The sequence below is a fragment of the Eurypyga helias genome, unplaced genomic scaffold (genome assembly GCF_000690775.1).
Source record: "Eurypyga helias isolate BGI_N326 unplaced genomic scaffold, ASM69077v1 scaffold12123, whole genome shotgun sequence".
Classification (NCBI taxonomy): domain Eukaryota; kingdom Metazoa; phylum Chordata; class Aves; order Eurypygiformes; family Eurypygidae; genus Eurypyga; species Eurypyga helias.
This window is the reverse complement of record NW_010241945.1, coordinates 1-20,122: the sequence shown is the minus strand read 5'-3', so window position 1 is coordinate 20,122 and position 20,122 is coordinate 1. Positions and strand designations below refer to the sequence as shown.

The 20,122-nt window shown below is 41.5% G+C and overlaps 1 protein-coding gene across 1 annotated transcript in view; it reads left to right on the top strand.

The window, feature by feature from the left end:
- Nucleotides 1-14,981, top strand: part of GGH (gamma-glutamyl hydrolase (conjugase, folylpolygammaglutamyl hydrolase)) — a gene marked incomplete at its 5' end in the record, with an annotated part of 15,455 nt that extends 474 nt beyond the window's left edge. The window contains 7 exons of the mRNA XM_010148915.1: nt 941-991; nt 4,084-4,168; nt 8,572-8,710; nt 9,590-9,696; nt 9,798-9,888; nt 12,135-12,272; nt 14,663-14,981. Of these exons, the coding sequence (XP_010147217.1) occupies nt 941-991; nt 4,084-4,168; nt 8,572-8,710; nt 9,590-9,696; nt 9,798-9,888; nt 12,135-12,272; nt 14,663-14,784 (733 nt within the window). The remainder of the gene's footprint in view (nt 1-940; nt 992-4,083; nt 4,169-8,571; nt 8,711-9,589; nt 9,697-9,797; nt 9,889-12,134; nt 12,273-14,662) is intronic.
- Nucleotides 14,982-20,122: the final 5,141 nt, after the last annotated feature.

The following is a 20,122-nucleotide window of genomic DNA, read 5'->3' as shown; positions in this document are numbered from 1 at the left end:
CCCCCGAGATTTCTAGATACATATATATATATATATACACACTATGTTTTGTCATATTCTGTAGTCCTAGAATTCAGGTAATGGAGGAAGGATATCAGTACTTCCTGAAGAAGCCCAAAGTCTAGTTCTGCTCAAACTACGGGTCGCTAACTCCATGTTGTTGTATTGTGGTTGTTTTGGTAGAAGCAGCAGAATAAGTAATAAAACTATCAATGCTTAATAGACAACAGTTAGCTATAAGATAGTAAATAACACTGAAATCAGATGTTAAAGTGATTGGGGGTAAGTGAAAACGATACTGATGCAGCTGCAGAAAATCACAATCAGATGTCCAATAAGAGCACCAGTTAAGTGCCTGAATTAGAATCCAGTGCTCCTCACGTAACTGCTGGAGCTTTCAGAATGTTTGCTGAGCAGAAGCTTCATCCATGAATGGAGGCTTCTAATTCTGGCAGCTAAGTCAGATGCAGCAAAGCTGGACACTTTGAATGTTCCCGGTGCATCAGTTCTGTGGGAGTGTAGCTGTCCTACTGGTTTGCTGATGCTGAGATCTCTCATCTTTCCACCTCTCAACTGTATCTTTTCTGAAGAATGGGTGTGACCCACTGGTTGCAGCTCTGCCCTTCTTGGAGTCAATTGGAAACCGGAGTTGCCGGTCTGCAGGAAATAATAACCATGCCATTCATGTAAATGTTAAATTTAACGAGTGTCTGCAAAGGGGTCTCAAGTACCTAATGTGGAACTGTACCTGACAGGGCCCTGTTTTCAGTCTTGTGGATTGAGCTGTTTCAAGTGAAATGTTTCATTTGATTTGGGTCTGTTTTGTTCTGTTTAAATACGTATTTTCTGCCTCACGTTTCTGTTCTGTAATAATGATGGATTTCTGGTTAAAAAATGTGTATTTCATATGTATTCTGTAACTATTTTCTTGGTGTTTCAGATTAAATCTTTCAGATGAAGAATATGATAAAATATTCCACTCTATTAATGGGTAAGTTTTGAGCACTGATTTTCTGTTGAAAAAACATGATAGTTCTGGTTTTGAGGTCAGCTGTATTCCCAGGAACACTGTCGACTCTTGAGAGGCTGTGCTGAGCACTGCAGACATGTGAGCAGTTGGACTTTGATGATCTTAATGGTCCTTACCAACCAGAAAGATTCTATGATGTGTTCTGAGACAGAGCACTGTTTCATCCGATGTCAGTCTGCTGCCTTTCCTTCCTTTAGGAGCACATGTCGGATAATCTGCAACAATGCCAAGGCTCATTTTGGCATTCTCCTGTGCTTGCTTGCAGGCAGATGGAAGTGGCGTTATAGCCGTTAACAATTTTGCAAGTGAAATAGCCCAGTTCCTATTTGTCGGGTTTTTTCTTCCTCATTTGAGTGATCGTGTTAATTTTAATTTTTAATAGCACTTACTGTGTGTTTCATCCCTGGTTTTTTACCCTTTCTTCCCTCTTCCTGTCCTCTCCACATCTCCTCTATTGTAAAAGTTTCTAATTTCCAGTCTTTTCTACCTTTTTCTCTATGGGCACTTGCTTTCTTGCTACCTGAATGGCCTGTCTTGCCTGTCGTGATTCTGTGGCTTAGGTCTTTGTTAGACAAGCAACTCTAACTTTTCAGCTGACCCATGGCAACTCTCCACCCCGTGTTCTTCCTACATTTTAAATGTGGGATAATGCAATCTAATTTAACACATTTTAACTGTGTACTAATCAAACTCAGAAACTTTTATGTTTGCCTTGTGCTAAAAGTGAGCTTCAGAAGTCTTAAATCAGCTGATGCTACACTTCACAGTCTTGGTTATATGAGAGCCCGTTGCATGTGATTGGGCTACTTGTAGTCATAAGATGAGCATCTTAAACCATGAATATTTTTGTTAAGCTTATACATATACTAGAATGTTAATCAACGTGTTTGGACCTTGCGGGTTTAGACCTGTGGCTGTCTGGGGAGAGCAGTGTCCTTTTATGCTCCACAGTGTGCCCTGTAGGGGCAGATGTGGGTCTTTACAGTCTTGTAAAGAAGTGGGCCTTTACAGTCTTGTAGTATAAGCAAGTATAAGACAGTGACACTTTATCCCCTGTGGCTCCTCATATTGGAGACAAAATGAATCACTTCATCCCTTTCTTATGCCTGCCAGTTTGTCCTTGGTTGTCAGAAGGACTTTCACCAGTGAGGTCTTCTCTTCTTTCTACCTCACCACCTACTTTGATGCAGAAGAGGGTGTTAAGCAAGTAGATCCAGTTCCCTTTGTCCTCTGTCACTGCAGTGACTGGCAGTTGGGTTTGTGCTATGTAGGTGGGTAAGGGTGCTCTAGATTTCCTCTTGTTGCCCTCCACTGTCAGTGAATGGCTTCCACAGTACAGCGGTGTGTAAATAACAAGTAAGATACTTGGAGGGAAGGACATTCCATTTTGTGGAAACTTAGAATAAGAAAGAGATACATTGATCTTTCATGTTACAAGACCTTAGCTCCAGGTTCCCTGCAGGTGGAAATTTTTTAATATTAAACACCACCTTAAAATCATGAAATCAGTATAGTAGAGACAGAATGTTATGAATATGGCAATGTATTCCTGAGATAGCCTTTGAAATTCATAGTGAATGTCATCAGCTCTAGCCATTTGGAGGTACTGGAATACAGGTAGTTACATTTCAGTCTGCTTATGACAATGGCAGGCCATTATCATTGCTGCTTAATAGGTTGCTTCCTTTTTGCATTAGCAGAATTGTTTTTCCTAATTAGTATTGACCAGTTTTTGGTTTGAACAAAAGGAACAGGTGAATTGAATTTTCCACCACTTCCAGGTAAGGATTGCCTTATTTGTCCAGCTAGATCTCTGTATAAGTCTGTAATCTGGCCTGCTTTGACAATACCTTCAGCTGTATTAATTTTCTTTATTGGCCCTGGAGAACAATCTGATTTATATTTTTGTGAATACTGCTCTGCTTTTCCACCAAATACTTGGTGGCTTTTGCATGATCCTGTGCATCATTCACCTTAGAATAAACCTGGTCTCTAGGGTTTAAACGTTCACTCTTGCTCTGCAAATGCTTGGTGTCGTTTAAGCTCTAACTTCGTTCCAGCTGCTTGTTAGTATCTCAGTGATAGAAGTTGCCGTTTCCAGAGCACAGGGATGTAGAGGAAATCCTTCAGCCACTTTGGTAAAAAGTCATCAACTGAGGGATGTGGCTTGAGGAAACCTAATGGAAGTTCTGCTGCAGGGGGTTAGGGAGTGCTCATGCATTTGATTCTGTCAGTTCCGGGGGTACTGTTCCAGTTACAGCCAGAAGAGACTTCCTTTATTTCACATTACTCTTTCTGATGGTACTTGACTGCTTTCCGTGTCATTGTATGTACTTGTGAAACCTCTGCTAGACTGTACTGAGTCTTTTGTGGTGTTTGAGTTTGAGGAGCCACACAGAGAATTGCCGTTGCTGATTAGTTGAAGAAGGTCACTCTGCCAGGGCCACAATTCTTTACTGAAATGGAGCAGGATGGATTAAGACTGGGGCCAGGATTTTAATGCTTTAGGGAGAGCCAGCTGAGGGACAGGCCAGGATTTGACAAAGTCATGGTACGCAACCCTTTTGTGTCCCAGCTGAAATTTATATGTTTTGTGTATTCTCTGTTTACTCTCCTCTTCCTTACGTTGCACAAGGCTCGGTCACTACTTTGAGATAATAACTGTTCATCAGTAGAGGAACATGAAGATTTAGGATATGAGATTCCATTAAAGACTTAGACACTTAAACTTAGCTGTCTGCCTGTGCGCTAGCTGTGTAAACTCACATAATTAAGTGCTAGTCAGAACAGCCAGTGGAGCCTACAGGGCTGTGCGAACCACCAAACAGTTAGGTGTTTGCCCTAGAAAACATGCCAGAGCCTCCACTGACTTTTCTGACTAGATCCCTGCTGACCATAAGGAAGTTTATATCTGTAGGTTTCTGAAAGGTAGGTGTCGTAACCTAGACCTGAATTCTACCCTTAAAACCACTATCAGACCTTTCTCTGTGTACATTATCCAGGTTTTAGTTTGATCACCGTTGCTAATCAGATTCTTGGATGTTGCCTTTCAGGGTACTTTTTCCAGGAGGTGGTGTGGATCTTAAGACTTCAGAATATTCCAGGGTTGCTAAGATATTTTACCACAAGGCGTTAGAGGTAATTACTAAGGAACAGTCTGTTCTTGTTATTGTCACTGTTCAGAGATCAAAATGACAGGGAGGCTCACATTTTCAATCATTTTCCATTTGTATCCAATGTGTTAACTGTAAGCCCGATAATAAGTAGCTCATTGCTGGTTTCTGCATTAAAAAATCATTTAATAACTTAAGATTCAGACTTCTGACACCCTCTCCTCTTGTATGATGTGTCACAGTCTTAAACTCCCAAGTTCTTCAGGTGAGAACAATATAATTTACTCATTCTGCACTGGGGCTTTATGGCTGTGTGCAATTTGCAATAAAGTTACAGTAGTGCCTTCCAAAAGTGCAGAGTATCTATTGACATTAAATGTTGACGAAGATGTACATAAATGTAATGTGGGTAGAGCTAGTGAAACACCTTTATTCTTAATTATAGATAAGTAGATTTGAATACATCTTTGGAGGTGCAGATGAGGGATCTACATTAGCATATTATACCATTTTACCTATTTCTTTGCATTGATAACTGTAAATATAGCAGATCTTTGAAGTAAACACTAGCTTAATTTATAACACAAAAAAAGGTGGGAAGAACACTTGAAAGGTTATGTTAACCATTTTTAGTATTTATATAGTCATTAGCTTTATTAAGAAAAGACTGAATTTCTGGGAAAGCTGTTGGTTTCAAAGAATGTCAGGAAGGCTCTGAACCCTCATTGAAGATTTAATTCTCTTAGAGCATAAGAAGTGAGGGTTTTTTTCAGATAGTAATGAACACATTTTGAAGTAAAATTGGCATTGTGGAAAGGAACAGATTTACTGAGCTTTACATACCATCCCTGTGATTTGTTAAGGATCTTCTGTATTCAGATTGAATTAAAATGTAAATTTTCTTCCTTCTTTTTTTCCCCTTTACTGGCTTTATTTTATTTTCAGCTAATATTGATCAAAGTTGTCACAGAATTCATGCTTTGGAAAACTTTGCTCAGTTCTAAAGCAAGTTATGAGTAGTGCTTTAACTGTTGCCATAGCAGGAGTGTTCATTGTCAGTGAGGGATTCCTCTCCTACCCTTGCTGCCAACTTTCCAGCAGCAGCCAAGGAAAGCACAGGCAGTGGCATTCACAGGACCAATCAGCTGCTGCAGTTCAGTAATTAAGTTTCCTACTCATTAATCCCCATGGCATCCATGTTGTTCTTCCTTTGTCTATCTTTATTCGTGGTGATTGTTAGTCGCCTGAAACCTGAATCTTGCAAGGACTCTCTCATTTTCTGTAAGACAACTAATCTGATTTGTTTCTTTGAAACTGCTCACTGTGCGAAGCGCAGCCTGTGTCTCGGTGTTCGGTGCTGGGGTGAGGGTTTCTTGTGGTTTGCAGTACCATTATGAAATTCTGTTGACTTTTCACAATGATTAACTGAATTGCCTGTGTCATAATTTTATGATCGGAGAGGCAGGTTTATTATTTGGTATGTGTACTTCAGGTGAGTGGAAGGCAGAAAATAATTTTTGGTTCATCATAGGTAACCCGTACTAATAAGTTGGAGTTTTTTCTGTGCTGTTTGTGATGATTGGGAGCTGTCTACCTGAACTTTTATAAAGCCTTTGACCCCGTTTCCCACAGCATTCTCCTGGAGAAGCTGGCTGCTCATGGCTTGGACAGGCATACTCTTTGCTGGGTAAAAAACTGGCTGGATGGCTGGGACTAAAGTGTTGTGGTGAATGGAGTTAAATCCAGTTGGCAGCCGGTCACAAGTGGTGTTCCCCAGAATTGGGTACAGTTCAGCTTAACATCTTTATCTGTCGAGTGCACCCTCAGTAAGTTTGCAGATGACACCAAGTTGGGCAGGAGTGTTGATCTGCCTGAGGGCAGGAAGGCTCTGCAGAGGGATCTGAACAGGCTGGGTCGATGGGCTGAGGCCAACTGTACGGGGTTCAACAAGGCCAAGTCCCGGGTCCTGCACTTGGGCCACAACAGCCCCCTGCAACACTACAGGCTTGGGGATGAGGGGCTGGAAAGATGCCCAGCAGAAAAGGACCTGGGGGTGTTGATTGACAGTGGCTGAACATGAGCCAGCAGTGTGCTCAGGGGGCCAAGAAGGCCCATGGCATCTTGGCCTGCATCAGGAACAGTGTGGGCAGCAGGAGGAAGGTCTAGGGCAGGGATTGTCCTGTTCTGGGCACTGGTGAGGCCTCACCTGGACTACTGTGTTCAGGTTTGGGCCCCTCAAGAAAGACCTTGAGGTGCTGGAGCGTGTCTAGAGAAGGGCAACATTGCTGGGGAAGGGTCTGGAGCACAAGTCCTGTGAGGAGCAGCTGAGGGAGCTGGGGTTGTTTAGCCTGGAGAAGAGGAGGCTGAGGGGAGACGCGATCGCTCTCTACAGCCACCTGAAAGAAGGTTGTAGTGAGGTGGGTGTTGGTCTCTTCTCCCAAGTGATAAGTGATGGGACAAGAGGAAATGGCCTCCCGTTATGCCAGGGGAGCTTTAGATTGGATATGAGATAGAAACTCTTCACTGACAGGGCTGTCAGGCACTGGAACAGGCTGCCCAGGCAGGTGGTTGAGTCACCATCCTTAGAGGGATGGTGCTTAGGGACATGGTTTAGTGGCAGACTTGGCAGTGCTGGGTTAACGGTTGGACTTGATGGTCTTAAAGGCCTTTTCCAATCCAAAAGATTCTATGATCGTGTGTTTTGATTTTCATCTTCTAAGCCTTAATGAGCACTATAAAATATTGGTAGTTTTACCAGTGTAAGGTGAGCTACAGTCAAGAGTATTAGTTGATACAGAATTTTATATTAAAGTGGATGAGGTTCCTTTTCTCGTAATTTTCAAATGTTCACAATGAGAAATGACTTTGTCTGTCTCTGCTTTAATATGAAGAGAAGATCTGAAATACTGATATCCATCCAAGTCAATAGAATTTTACTGGTTAGGCAAAACCCTAAATGAAATGCTGGGATTCAGCCTTTGAATAATTATTTAAAATGTGATGTCTTGGGTGCTGTTTAATACATGCTTAGTTTCCAGGCTAAAGTTTCCTAAAAAAAAAAAAACAAAACGGGGTGGGGGTAGGAAATGTTTACAGTTCAGTTTTAATTGTTCCTAAATTGTAGTCCTTTTTCTTTTTTTTCTTACCATTAGTGTTTTTATTTCTCACTTGCATGAAAGACAGTGGAGTGGCAAGTTCTGTGTCTCTAGCCATGCATGATGGGTGGTCATGAAGACTCTGTAGCACTATTAGCCTGCTTTCTGTAAATCTTCCATGTTTTGCTCTGAGAAGAAGTATTTATATGGGCTTTTGTTACTACGCTATCCGTAATGTTTTTATTCTAAGCCTGTCATTTCAGCTTTCTCCTTTTGAGCAGCAGCGCTTCCTCTGTGCATGTGTGTGCATAACATAAAAATGTTTATAAACAAGTTAGGAAGGACTACTGATATTGCACAGAAAAAAGAGTTCTGAAATTTCCCAGTATAATATGTGCTTAGTATCAGAAATAAACCATACAAAAATGCAGATTTCCATTGTGTATACGCACTGTGCTTACTTCAGTGACAGGAAGCCAACTGTAGTCTCTTTTTGTGGATGCCCCATCCCTGGCCGTGTTCAAGGCCAGGCTGGATGAGGCTTTGAGCAACCTGGTCTAGTGGGAGGTGTCCCTGCCCATGGCAGGGGGGTTGGAACTGGATGATCTTTAAGGTCTCTTCCGACCCAAACCATACTATGATTCCATGATTCCTCTCTTGTTTTTGCACTTATTCCCAATTTTTACTCATTTGAAAATGATTGTCACTTTTTCATGTTGCCTAAACTCACAGTTTATCTTTCTGGAATGCAGGTCCAAACCTGCTAGTTCAACAAGCATCTAAGTATGTCAGATAAGACATAGCCATGCTAATGATGGGGTCTGTGTTTTCTTAATACAGACGGGTGGGCGCAGGCATACGGACATTGCAGAGGGTCCTTGCGATGGGATCTTATGGCACTTCATGCAAACCTAGGCATTGTAATGAATAGGCTTTCCCTCAAAACTGTGACAGATTGGTTTGTGTCCCTTCTTATGAGTACCTTTTTTATAGAAATGTTGCTATTTTGTGGTTTCTGTTTAGGCTGCTCCCAACATGGCTTATTCATAGAACAGAACAGTGAAATGGATGTCAACGTTAGGCTGAGTGTACTGCTTTAACAGACACGTGTGTATCCCCTAGCCTTCAGATTTTAGGATAAAAACTTAGGGAGTCTATGTGTATTTCTTTTGTAATTGAATAGTTACAATTTGTCTGGTAGCAATTTGTACTACTGTAGTTGTTTTACTTTGCATTACACAAGAGAAAGCAAAAGGAGTAGGAAGTTCTCTTCAGTCTCCTTTCTATAAATCTTCAGTACTTTTTCCTTATGTTGTTGCTTTTTATTTTGAAGGCTAATGATAAAAGAGATTATTTTCCATTATGGGGAACATGCCTCGGACATGAAGAGCTTACATATCTCACAAGTGGCAAAGTTTTACTCGTTAATACCAAGACAGAAGGTTTTGCACTGCCTCTGAACTTTACCTCAGGTGAAAAATTCATTATGTCCCATGTCTGAGTTTTGCTGAGGGGTGTTGTGTTTCATTCGTGATAAATATGCAGGGCTGAATGTTTGGGAGGTTTCTGATCATTATCTTGTTAAATGCTTTCCTACTATGTTGCCATGACTGTTTTTATAAAGTCAGTGCAGCACTATCAGTTCTAAAGCAGACGTGTGCACAAGCTGTTTGAAACCAAAAGCAGTCAGCAAAAACCACGGTTCTGGCTGAGTCATTCGGTAATTTGGACCTACAAAAATAACGTGGGTTTAGGTTCTTTTTTGTTACAGAGGTGAACAAAATTCACGGGTCCAAAACCTGTCAAACTTGGAGAACAGGTGATTTTAAATTTTTCGAATTGCACCTTTCCTAACGATGAATATTAGCATTGCTGTCCCACTTGCACAGTATGAAATCAGAGAGGTCCGTTAAGATAGAGCTGTGCCGCTCAGCAACACTGGTAAGATGTGGCCTCTGCTGATACTTTAATTTGTGAGTAATCCGTCTGCAGACCACGTAGCATTCACAAATTCCGTCATTTGTGTGCATTGTGAATGGAAAGGTCCCTGCAATGAGTGGCACAGAATGATACTTATGGTAGTGAGAACTTAGGTAGCAAAGTTGGGTCCCCTCCGGGTCCAGACTGGAGGACAGTGCTAATAGCATATTGGAAACCTTTGTTGTTTGTAGTTATTTCACTGATTTTCCTTGCAGCGTATTCTAAAATCTTTAAGTTATATTACAGGAAAAAAGTTTAATGCAGTATTTTATTAAATTTGTCTTCTGTTCAGTGTTATTCCATCTGTTAGTAGCTTGGGTAATTCCGAATATCCTTTTTTCTTTTTTTTTTTTTCTTTTTTTTTATAATAGCTGCAAAAGACAGTAGGTTATTCAAGAATTTCCCTTATGATGTATTACACGCATTTGCTACTGAGCCATTGACATCAAACTTTCATATGTGGAGCCTCTCCATGGAGGTATTTCGTAATTTTGTTTCCTGAACACAAATGCATTTGTTCTGTTAAAACTAGAAATAAATGAGAAAATAACACTTTTTTTTTCCTTCTCCTTATCACAGAATTTCACAAAGAATGAAAAGCTTCGTAATTTCTATAATGTTCTGACCACTAACACTGATGGTGAAGTGGAGTTTATATCTACCATGGAAGGTAGGGAAATGAACTTCCTTTTAAAAACCATGAGTGTAACAAACTAGTTCTTTATAGGTGTGTGACACTGATGTTAATTTGTACAGCAGGCTTGCTGTTAGAATACTGACAGAGTGAACATCAGCCCTGTCAGCGCTCTGTCTGTGAGGAACATACTCTGCTTTCAGAGATATTTTGTCTTTTGAGTATGTATCTGTGAGCCTGATTACTAACTTCTCTCACCCACTGTTCCCCTTCCAGATATGCTGCTACACCTTAGCACTGTAATGTTCAAGTGCTGTGATGTGAAGTGTACAGCACTCATCCTGTAGTAGTTTAATTCCTCCACAGTGTGTTATGCCTCTGTTGCAACTTGCTTTCTGTCTGTCTGCTTGCTTTTGTCGTGGTTTAACCTTGGCTAGCAATTAAGTACCATGCAGCCGCTCGTCTACCTCACCCCCATCCTCCAGTGGAGGAGGAGGATCAGAGGATGAGACAAAGAGGCTCATGAATTGAGATAAGAACAGTTTAATAATTCATAGAATCATAGAATGGTTTGGGTTGGAAGGGACCTTAAAGATCATCTAGTTCCAAACCCCTGCCATGGGCAGGAACACCTTGCACTAGACCAGGTTGCTCAAAGCCACATCCAGCCTGGTCTTGAAGACATCCAGGGATGAGGCATCCACAACATCTCTGGGCAACCTGTTCCACTGCCTCACCACCCTCTTCGTGAAGAATTTCTTCCCGAATATAATTGAATATAAATATAAATTAATAATATAGCGATACTAACAATATTAACGATACTGCTACTAAGTAATTAAAATAATAGGAAATAAAACATAGGATACAATTGCTCACCACCCACTGACTGATACACAGCCGGGGCCCGAGTAGTGAGAGTCAGAGCCAAAGAGACACAGAGCCTGAGGGAGAGATCACAGTAGAGTCTAAGCGAGCCCCATGAGCAACCACATGACCAGGAAAGCCAACTGACACACCAACTCACTAACGAAGCTAGCTAACAAGCGAGCAAGCAAAGGAGTCTATGGTCTCCTGGCCCAGTCCCTGCTTATGTACTGAGCAAGACGTGCTATGGAAGGAAATACCCCTTTGGTCAGTTTGGGTCAGCTGCCTGAACTGTGTGTCCCCCTACGCTGCCTGCAGTGAGAGAGTTGAGAATGCAGCTGCAGTATCAGAAGCTGAATAAGTTCTTGAATTGGTACAAGCAGTCCTTATCACCAACTGAAAAACACCTTATCAGTATAATTCTCAGGGCAAATCCACACCAGCCTCATACTAGCTACTGTGAAGAAAATTAACTCTGTCCTGACTAAAACCAACACAGCTTGCATTCCTGTCGTGTTCTGTATCTGCTGTACAGGAATAATAATCCAGGATTCTGAGGTAACAGCAGCATCCCTCATTACTTTGACAGCAATACTGTTACCTGCCCTCCTCCCAAAGCCTTTTGCGTTACTTATCTTGTGTTGCATATGTTTTGCACCAGGCTTGCTCAGCTCAAGAAACAAACCACCCCCTAAAGAGCTAACTTACTTTGAGCAGTGCACTACCAGCAGCTCTGCGGTGAGGCCAAGCTGCCGGCCCATGAGATTCTTCTGCATGGCACACTGGCTGTCCTTCAGAAGAGAATAGCAACTTGATCAGAAAACCTGATTAGGCTAATGACATCTCCCGTGCCTGCAAGCAGTTTATAACAGAGCAGTCGCCAGCTGCTGTGCTGCTATTCTGTGTGACAGAGTTAAGGACTGGCTTACCCCTGTGTGTATCAAGCCTGGCACAGGGCAGGTGGGAGCTGCTCCTGGCTTGACTGGGTCTTCAAGGAGGTCCTAAGACTTGGATCTGTCCCATGAAACTGCCAGGGAAGTCCCATGTGGCTGTGAACATTGTATGTTGAGCGATGCTGGCAGTTGATAGGAAGTTTTGAGACTGATACTCTTGTAATGTTATGTATATATGTAGTATATATATTAATTCTGAAATAAATAACCAAACAAGTGATGTACAAATATCTTCTTGCACGGAATGAGACTTTTCTTTTACAATATCAGGTTTTTTTCCTTCATTTCTACTGTGACTTTAACAGAGTTTTAAAAGAGTTTCACCTCACTGTTTAAGCTTTTGTGAAACTGTTGATAAGTGAGATATTTTTGTGGCTTATCCTTTGAGTTTCTTTGGCAGTCAGACGAAGCATGTAGTTCTTAAGGCACAGACCTTGCTGATGTGCTTTGTGTTTGTTGCAGCATACAAATATCCCATTTACAGCGTCCAGTGGCATCCAGAGAAAAATCCTTTTGAGTGGAAGAATTCACCAGGCATTCCACATTCCCCATCAGCTGTCAGAGCAGCATATTATGTAGCTGACTTCTTCATTAATGAAGGTAAAAAGCTTATTATCTATAAATGTCGTGTTTTAAGGTGAGGCATTAGTGAAACTCCTTGAAGACAAACCTCTCTTCCAGTTGTCAAAGTTCAGTACCTCTTACTGCTTTCTGAGAAGATTACTGTGTGAGCTTTATAGGCTTATAAAAACAAGGGATTCTGGAAATAGAATGGCTTAGTAAAAGTGACATCAAAAGGCCAGGCAGTCTACAAACTCTGTTCAGTATGCTGGCTCAAAAGCTTTCTTTGTGCTGTGACTTTCTCCCATTTCGAATGATCCCTGTAACATTTTAGCCTTCCCTGCACAAAGAAAATGAAACAAAAAAAATAGTCCATTCATAATTCCACAGGTCTCGTCAGTTCCAGACTGAGTTCCAGTCATTCAATGTATTCTCCATTTTGCTTGCAAAATATATGCACCAAGATTGTAAATACTGTTTGGGCAGTATATGGACCTATCAGTGGAGTGCAATATAGTGCCCAACAGTTATATAGATTATAGGCAGCACAAGAAGTTTTTGAATTTTACAGAGCTGCTAATTTGTTTGTTCAAACCTTAAGTAGGTAGAAGTAACTAATATGTAAAAGTTTGATAGTTTATGACAGTTCTGGTCTGTTTGCTATAAGTAAGCAGTATATAAATACAGGAGTATTTAAAGGGATCAAATTCACTTTATTCCTTTATTTATACTTACTAAGCCATTCTACTGAAATATGATTTTCATGTTTAAATTGACTATTTATGAAATTGTCTTACCTGATCGATTAGGACTATGAAGAACATAATCAATAACCTAATTGGGTTTGGTCTTTAGATTTGGCCTCTAATCAAGAAGGTCACCTAATTGTAGAAAGCAGGCAGTGATTTAAAGAAATGCAACTTGTATTGACCTGGCCAGTGCAGAAATAAAAGTTGGACTTCATACTAGTTCCAGGCTCTTTTGCATAATGTAATCCTACTCACCTTTGTGAAAAGGTAGCAAAATCACCCAAAATTCTTGTCAGTATCTGTAAGCTTCCTGTATTTTAAGAATTTTGATAGAGTACTTAGGGGAGACTTAAGACAAAAATAAAGGGGAAAATAGAATATAGTATGAGTCTGGTTTTTTTGTAGTCTAAAAAATCACAGAATGGTTTGGGTTGGAAGGGGCCTTAAAGACCATCTAATTCCAACCCCCCTGCCATGGGCAGGGACACCTTCCACTAGACCAGGTTGCTCAAAGCCTCATCCAGCCTGGCCTTGAACACTTCCAGGGATGGGGCATCCACAGCTTCTCTGGGCAACATGTTCCAGTGCTTCACCACCCTCTCCGGGAAGAACTTCTTCCTGATATCTAATCTAAACCTCCCCACTTTCAATTTAAACCCGTTCCCCCTTGTCCTGTCACTACAGGCCCTTGCAAAAAGTCCCCTCCCAGCTTCCTTGTAGCCCCCCTACAAGGGGGGCCTTGTAGCATGTGTTCTAGTTTTGTTTGCTACATTCTCTAGCATCTGTCTGCACGCTGTATTACTGGCAGGAGTAAGCTTGCACAGGCCGTTATCCAAGTAAATGTGGCAGAATAAGTGCCACCTCTGCTTGTAAGTCCTGTTGAGATACAGTGCATGCAAGTTCTTTTGTCTGTGTATACCTGTATAACGAGCCGGGGCATAGTACCACACAGCTGCGTCACTAGTGCTTGGATCTGTTGACCCTGAGTTCTGCTAGAGCAGACTTCTGCCTTTCAGCTGCATGCGTCTGCCCTCCATCTCGTATACCCAGTCACTACCTCCCCAACCAGTGTACGGCTGCTTCTACTGAGTACTTCGTAACTTTGCAGTGAGTAATGGATGTTTTTAGCTAATGTGAGGCAGAATGTCTTCCTTAAGTTGAAAAATAAATGACAGGGTGAAAACTGTTTTCAGATGCCAAAAACATACTCCTCTATGATCACTTGATATCTAAACCATTCTACTGAAATACTATTTTCATATCCATATGTCATTAATTTTAACTGGTGTAGAGTTGCCAACATGTTGAACCACGCAAGGATTCAGTTTCTATTGTCCTCACTAGCACTGTCCGTGCTAACACTGCAATTTCCAGTAAGCTGATACTCTGATGTGTTTCTTTCAGTCTCACAAGTACTGGCATCTGTCGTAGATACTGCCCCTGTCTCACGGATAAATATTTTTGTACAGTCTTGGCTTTAAATTAGGAACTAAATTTCTCCCTCCCCAATAACAAAATACACTGTAACCAGCTTTTGAAGATGTATCTTCAAGTTCTTCACATACTGGTTACTGTAATTCCATTTGTTGACATGCCGCACAGATTAACTTACTTTGCCAAGGAAGATCCTGTCAAGGAGGATAACAGTAAAGTGATGTGTACTTTTCTGATGTTTTACAGCCCGGAAGAGCCTGCACCGCTTCCCCAGTGAAGAAGAGGAAACAAAAGAATTGATTTATAATTATACTCCAATTTATACAGGAACATTTTCTTCATTTCAGCAAATCTATTTTTTTGATTGAGTATTGTGTCAAAGGTGCAGTGTTGCTATTTATAGATGGAATTATTTGCCAGCACTGTGTAATTAAACTGATGTAGTGCACTGCATGTGACAGAAAGCCAGAACCATTTCTTTCTTTACAATGATTTATCCTGTGTTTCTTCTGCACTGTTGGACCATTAATATAGAAAATTTACACTCAGCAACACAATCATTGTCCTGGATCACACTTTAAGGCAAGCTACAGAAAGATGTGTTTTTCTTCCAGGGACAGGGTCTTGATTATGCTTATAAACTTGAAACTGATCAGGTTATTACAAGGAATATTTATATATTTTAAAATATGAGAGTTATCTTGGTAAAATGTTGTGGACGATGAGGGCACTAGAGGTTGAGATACATTGTTTAGTAAAACCCAGTCCTTTCAAATGATTTAACAAATGAGACTTCTGATCTTGGGTTTGTCATAAACATGTGTATGTAACCAGGCCCTTGACAGGGACAATTTCGTCACTTGAAAAATTGTCCAAAATAGTAAGGAGGTGTGATAGCAGAAAACATTTTTGCCTAAAATCCACATTATATCCCATTTATGAAACTGTTTCTCTTGTACATTCAGCATTGTTTGGAGTACTTAGGCCTTGTGGACCTACATAAATATGAGGATGCAGCGTAAACTAGGCATTGCAAACAGCAGGTAAAAGAAGTAAGTTTGGAGGAATTGGTTTAGTGCTGGTTCCACTTCCTGTTCTTTTCAAATTCAGTTTTACGTATCTTCCAAAAATTTGAGAGCAGCTGCAGTCAGCAGACAGATACGAGATGCAGACGTCCATTTGTTTGTATTTAAAACAACGTAAGATTGTTTTATGTTCTTTACCTACTCTTTTTCTGTAGCTACTGGGTAGATTTCTCACTTTGAGTCGAGGTAGTTTGTCATTAACTCGGTGAATACAGTAGTTTCTGTCGTGTTGGGTAGTTCAATGCAGGTAGAATTCAAACAGCCGGTGAATGTGTATGAGAAACCTGTTAATGTTGACATGTTGTGATAACAGCTGTTGCATTCAATACACTCTGATACCTTTTTTTCTTTTGTTTCCCCTTTGCTTTGCTGCACACTTAGTGGAAAAATTTGTTCAGTGGTTTTGTGTGGTGTCCAAAAAGGGACTAAGATGAGACAATCAAACATAGCACTCCTCTGTTGCACAGCTTCCAAACTCTGTTAGCATCAGCGGGGATTTGGAATTTATGAACAATTCAGATTGGTACCTCAGCTCTGCTTTGTAGTACCTTAGACTCTCCAGTACCATATCTGAATAAAACTGGTACATTTCTCAGGTTTTTCAAGTAAAGGACTCTGACTTGTTCTTTATCGTCAAACAACGGTGTAATGTGAAATGTGAAATGCATTAGTTAAAAAAATCTAAGGAAATGTTAACTGTGACTACCAGAAAGAGACTACCAGGTAATTGCAAGCTTAACCATGTGATATTGCAAATTATTTCTACATTTGTCAGATCAGCCAAATTTAGTAAATGGACCTCTTGAATATAGGTGACTTTATTATATTAACTAAATCATCTGACTCCTGAGTAGAACCAAGTGTAAAAAGAGGATTATGCTCTACAGTGGCATATAAACGTAGCAGCTAAGATACTTACAAACCAAGTCCACTCTTCTTACTCAGGCTGAGTTCTTTGGAGTAACTCTTAAGAATTTGCCTAAATAAGGAGGTCAGGATTTAACCTTAAAAACAGGGATCAATCTTGCAAATGAAATGTCAGCTGACTGCAATGGTAGTACTTAGTTCCTATGTGTGTAACTATAAGGAATATTTTGTGTAATATCCTTACACGCAGGATATTATCCTTACACACAGGAGTAAGCAGAGTATTTATTATGAATTTGTATGTGTCTTGATATCCTTTATCTCATAAAGCCTTTTTTGATGGTATCAATGATTTTTCTATGACACATGAAATAAACTTTTATTCAAGCAGATGCGTATTTTTGTTGTCTTTTAGAGACCGTGGATAAAGCATTAACAGTCATCGTATTTCTGTTTCCCTCTGTGACAGTCACAAATCAGGAGGCTGCTGTAACCTGTGTCCACTTGGTACCTTCATGTCAGCAAGTCACGGGGAGGATAAGCGAGATCCATGGCCTGGCACAGGCGCGCCCACAGCACAGCTCAGGCAGGGACCCAGTGCCCAGGGCCCGCACTTAAACGCGGCTGCTGCGCCCAGGGGCAAGGCTGCCCACAGCATTGTCTCACGCAGCCTTTCCACAGCAGGCTTCTCCCAGGTGCACTGTCAGAGCTTGCTTCGCACAGGCAGCCAAACCCTGTGAAGGTGGGAAGGGGTTGCAGAATCGGTGGGTGCTCTCGGGGCTCTGAAGCTTCAGACCTGTAAGCAGCGCAGCTGCTGTCTGCCCCGCTCAGTGAAACGAGAACTTCTGTCTGCTCCTTGTAATCCCTGACATCTTCCACCAAGTTCTCCTCCACTCAGAAGCATATGAGGGGAGCCCCAAATTGGCTAGCATGTACCCAAATAGGGGTTTACAAGTTTGTTTTAATGAAGTTTCAGTAGATGTCCTCTTTGCTCTGAGTGACTTACAGTGGTTTTTTCATTGCTCTAACGTAGCTTTTAGGATGAATGCTGGAGGGAGAAGAAAAGGAGCCTGTGGCCGTACTCTGAGATTATGCAGAGTATGGTTTAGGAGTCTCATCATCTTTCTTGCTGCTGGGTGGGAAAAACATCCGTTGGTCAGCAAGGTGGCCCCTGTGTGTCTTGCAGGTGATACTGAAGCATCTTTCAGAAGGCAAAGTTTGAAAAGGTTTTCTCTTTGTCCCATTCTGCTTTTACCACTAGATGGCCTGCAAAACCCAGTATTTCAGGCGGTTTTGCAGTCGGGTGCAGTGGGGTCTGAAAAGTTGAACGCCAGCATGTTTAATAGGGTATTTACTGTACTGTGGTTTTTACTTATGTACTGGGGTCTCTGGGATGTGAGGGGAAGAAGAAGGAAGGAGACAGTAAGACTGGAATTTTCTTGGCATAACTGGCCAGGCTGGCAGAATGGCAGGAGAGAAATAGTACATGAGCGTAGAATTAATTCACCTGGGATTACATCTTGATGCTGGTGAATATTTAATACATTTGAGCATTACCTGGAGGTGACTGGAACGACATCCCTAATTTCAGGTGGTTGTTCCTCCCCTATAGCTACAGAATCTGTCTCGGTTCCTTTTTCTGTAAATATGAAACTAGCCCATGCAAAACAGGACAGCTTAGATGGGAAACAATGAGAACCTGAACTTGGAAAACCATTGCCTGCGAGGTAGGAAAGACCAGTTTTAGTTTATTCAGGTAAGGAAACAATTACAAGGAAGAAACATCCTGAGTAAATGCCTTAAGTACTGAGTTAAAGAGTAGGAGGAAGAGCCTAACTCACAAGCTGATTTGTGAGGGGGGGGAAAAAAACCCGAATAACTCACCCAAACCCTCACCACTTTGGGGCTGATCAGCTATGCAAAGTTCCCTAGCAAGGTAGTGAATCCAAAGCAGAGACTGGTGTTTCAGCAGACCATGACTCTATTCACACCTCAGTGCTTGAGTACCTTATTTTTGGGCCAATTTTCAACCTCTCTCTTTTCATTATCAGTGCCGCCTTACTCATTGCTGTGGATGCCACTCAGCAATAAGATATTGAAAGCTAAACTGTACTGTATTTCTGAGCAGATTTCCAGAGAAATGAGTGGCCTGTTAGGGACATGGTGGCTCTTTCCTTGGAACTGTGAGGGAAGTATGGGGACATTTTGAAAAACCAGGAGGAACAGTAATGAGGTTTCCTGTCTGTGTTACCTCTGCACTGCTCTTATGAAGCAGGAGTCCCAAGGGGAGAGAAGTAGCTGTGGGTGTGATCAGGCAGCTGAAGATTGCATGCCAGTGCATGCTCAAGAATGTCTGGGTTTGAGGTGGGAGGGTGTACACACAGGAATTCACAGTCATTTTTATCACAGAAATTAACACCCCCAACATCAGAAGGATATGAACCAGTTGGAGCAAGTCTAGAGGAAGCCACGAAGATGCTCAGAGGGCTGGAGCCCCTCTGCTATGGGGACAGGTTGGGTTTGTGCAGCCTGGAGAAGAGAAGGCTCCGCGGAAACATTATTGCAGCCTTCCAGTACCTGAAGGGGCTACAAGGAAGCTGGGGGGGGACTTTTTACAAGGGCCTGTAGCAACAGGACAAGGTAAATTGGAAGCAGGGAGGTACAGGTTTGACATCAGGAAGAAATTCTTCCCGGAGAGGGTGGTGAGGCACTGGAACAGGTTGCCCAGAGAAGCTGTAGATGCCCCATCCCTGGAAGTGTTCAAGGCCAGGCTGGATGAGGCTTTGAGCAACCTGGTCTAGTGGAAGGTGTCCCTACTCATGGCAGGGGGGTTGGAACTAGATGGTCTTTAAGGTCCCTGCCAACCCAAACCATTCTGTGATTTTTTATTTTACCTGTGGTGGTGGTTTGTTTTTTTTTTCCTTCTTCTCTGCAGTCCACTTGTGTGTATCTGGTGGTGGTATCAGAAAAACTGTGGGAGTTGGCTGGCGTTCAAGTCCCATTAAAGTTTCTAAATGACTGTTCTGATTATTTTGGTTGGAGTACTTAAATGGAAGACAGATTGACAGATACTGCCTTGTTAGCCTTGTGTCTTTCCCCAGAGCAGGCCTTTTTCCTAATCCAGTGCTTATTTATAGGGCACATAGTGAAGCATATCCTGCCTAGGGCCACCTGTTGATAAGGATACTACTCCAGCTTTCATCACTTCCTCGTGATGTTTGTATCTGTTTCTTAATGTCAGCAGTATGTTTTAAGAGCCAGCGTTCTCTCCAAGTTCTTGTATAACCCAAAATTTTCAAGATACTTTCATCCAAAGAGACCAGACTATCTAAAATTAGCCTTCAATATTTGAAAGAGCTCTCAAACAAGGCATTTGTTCCAAATGTAAGCAAAGAAACCTCAAGTTACCTTCTCTGAGAGAAATGTAGTGAACAAGCATCCCTTACAGATAAGCTTTCTGTAAATAAAAAACAAGCAAACCAAAAGGCTAAATGGAGTACATTCTAGCAATTGTGGCTTCCAATCGTCAAAGTGATTGTGTTGAATATTAGCCTGGGCCTATGAGCCTTCCAAGCTTCCTTTGATGACCTGCACAGGAAGCTATTTCACTGTGGTTTTTGCAGTTACACAAGTTTGAGCTGATTTTATATGTGTAAAACTCTTAAAGTTTTCCTGAAGAGTAGGGTCAGCAAACCCAGACAGACTAAAATGGCAATTTTCTAGCTGGAAGCATATAGAATCACAGAATCATAGA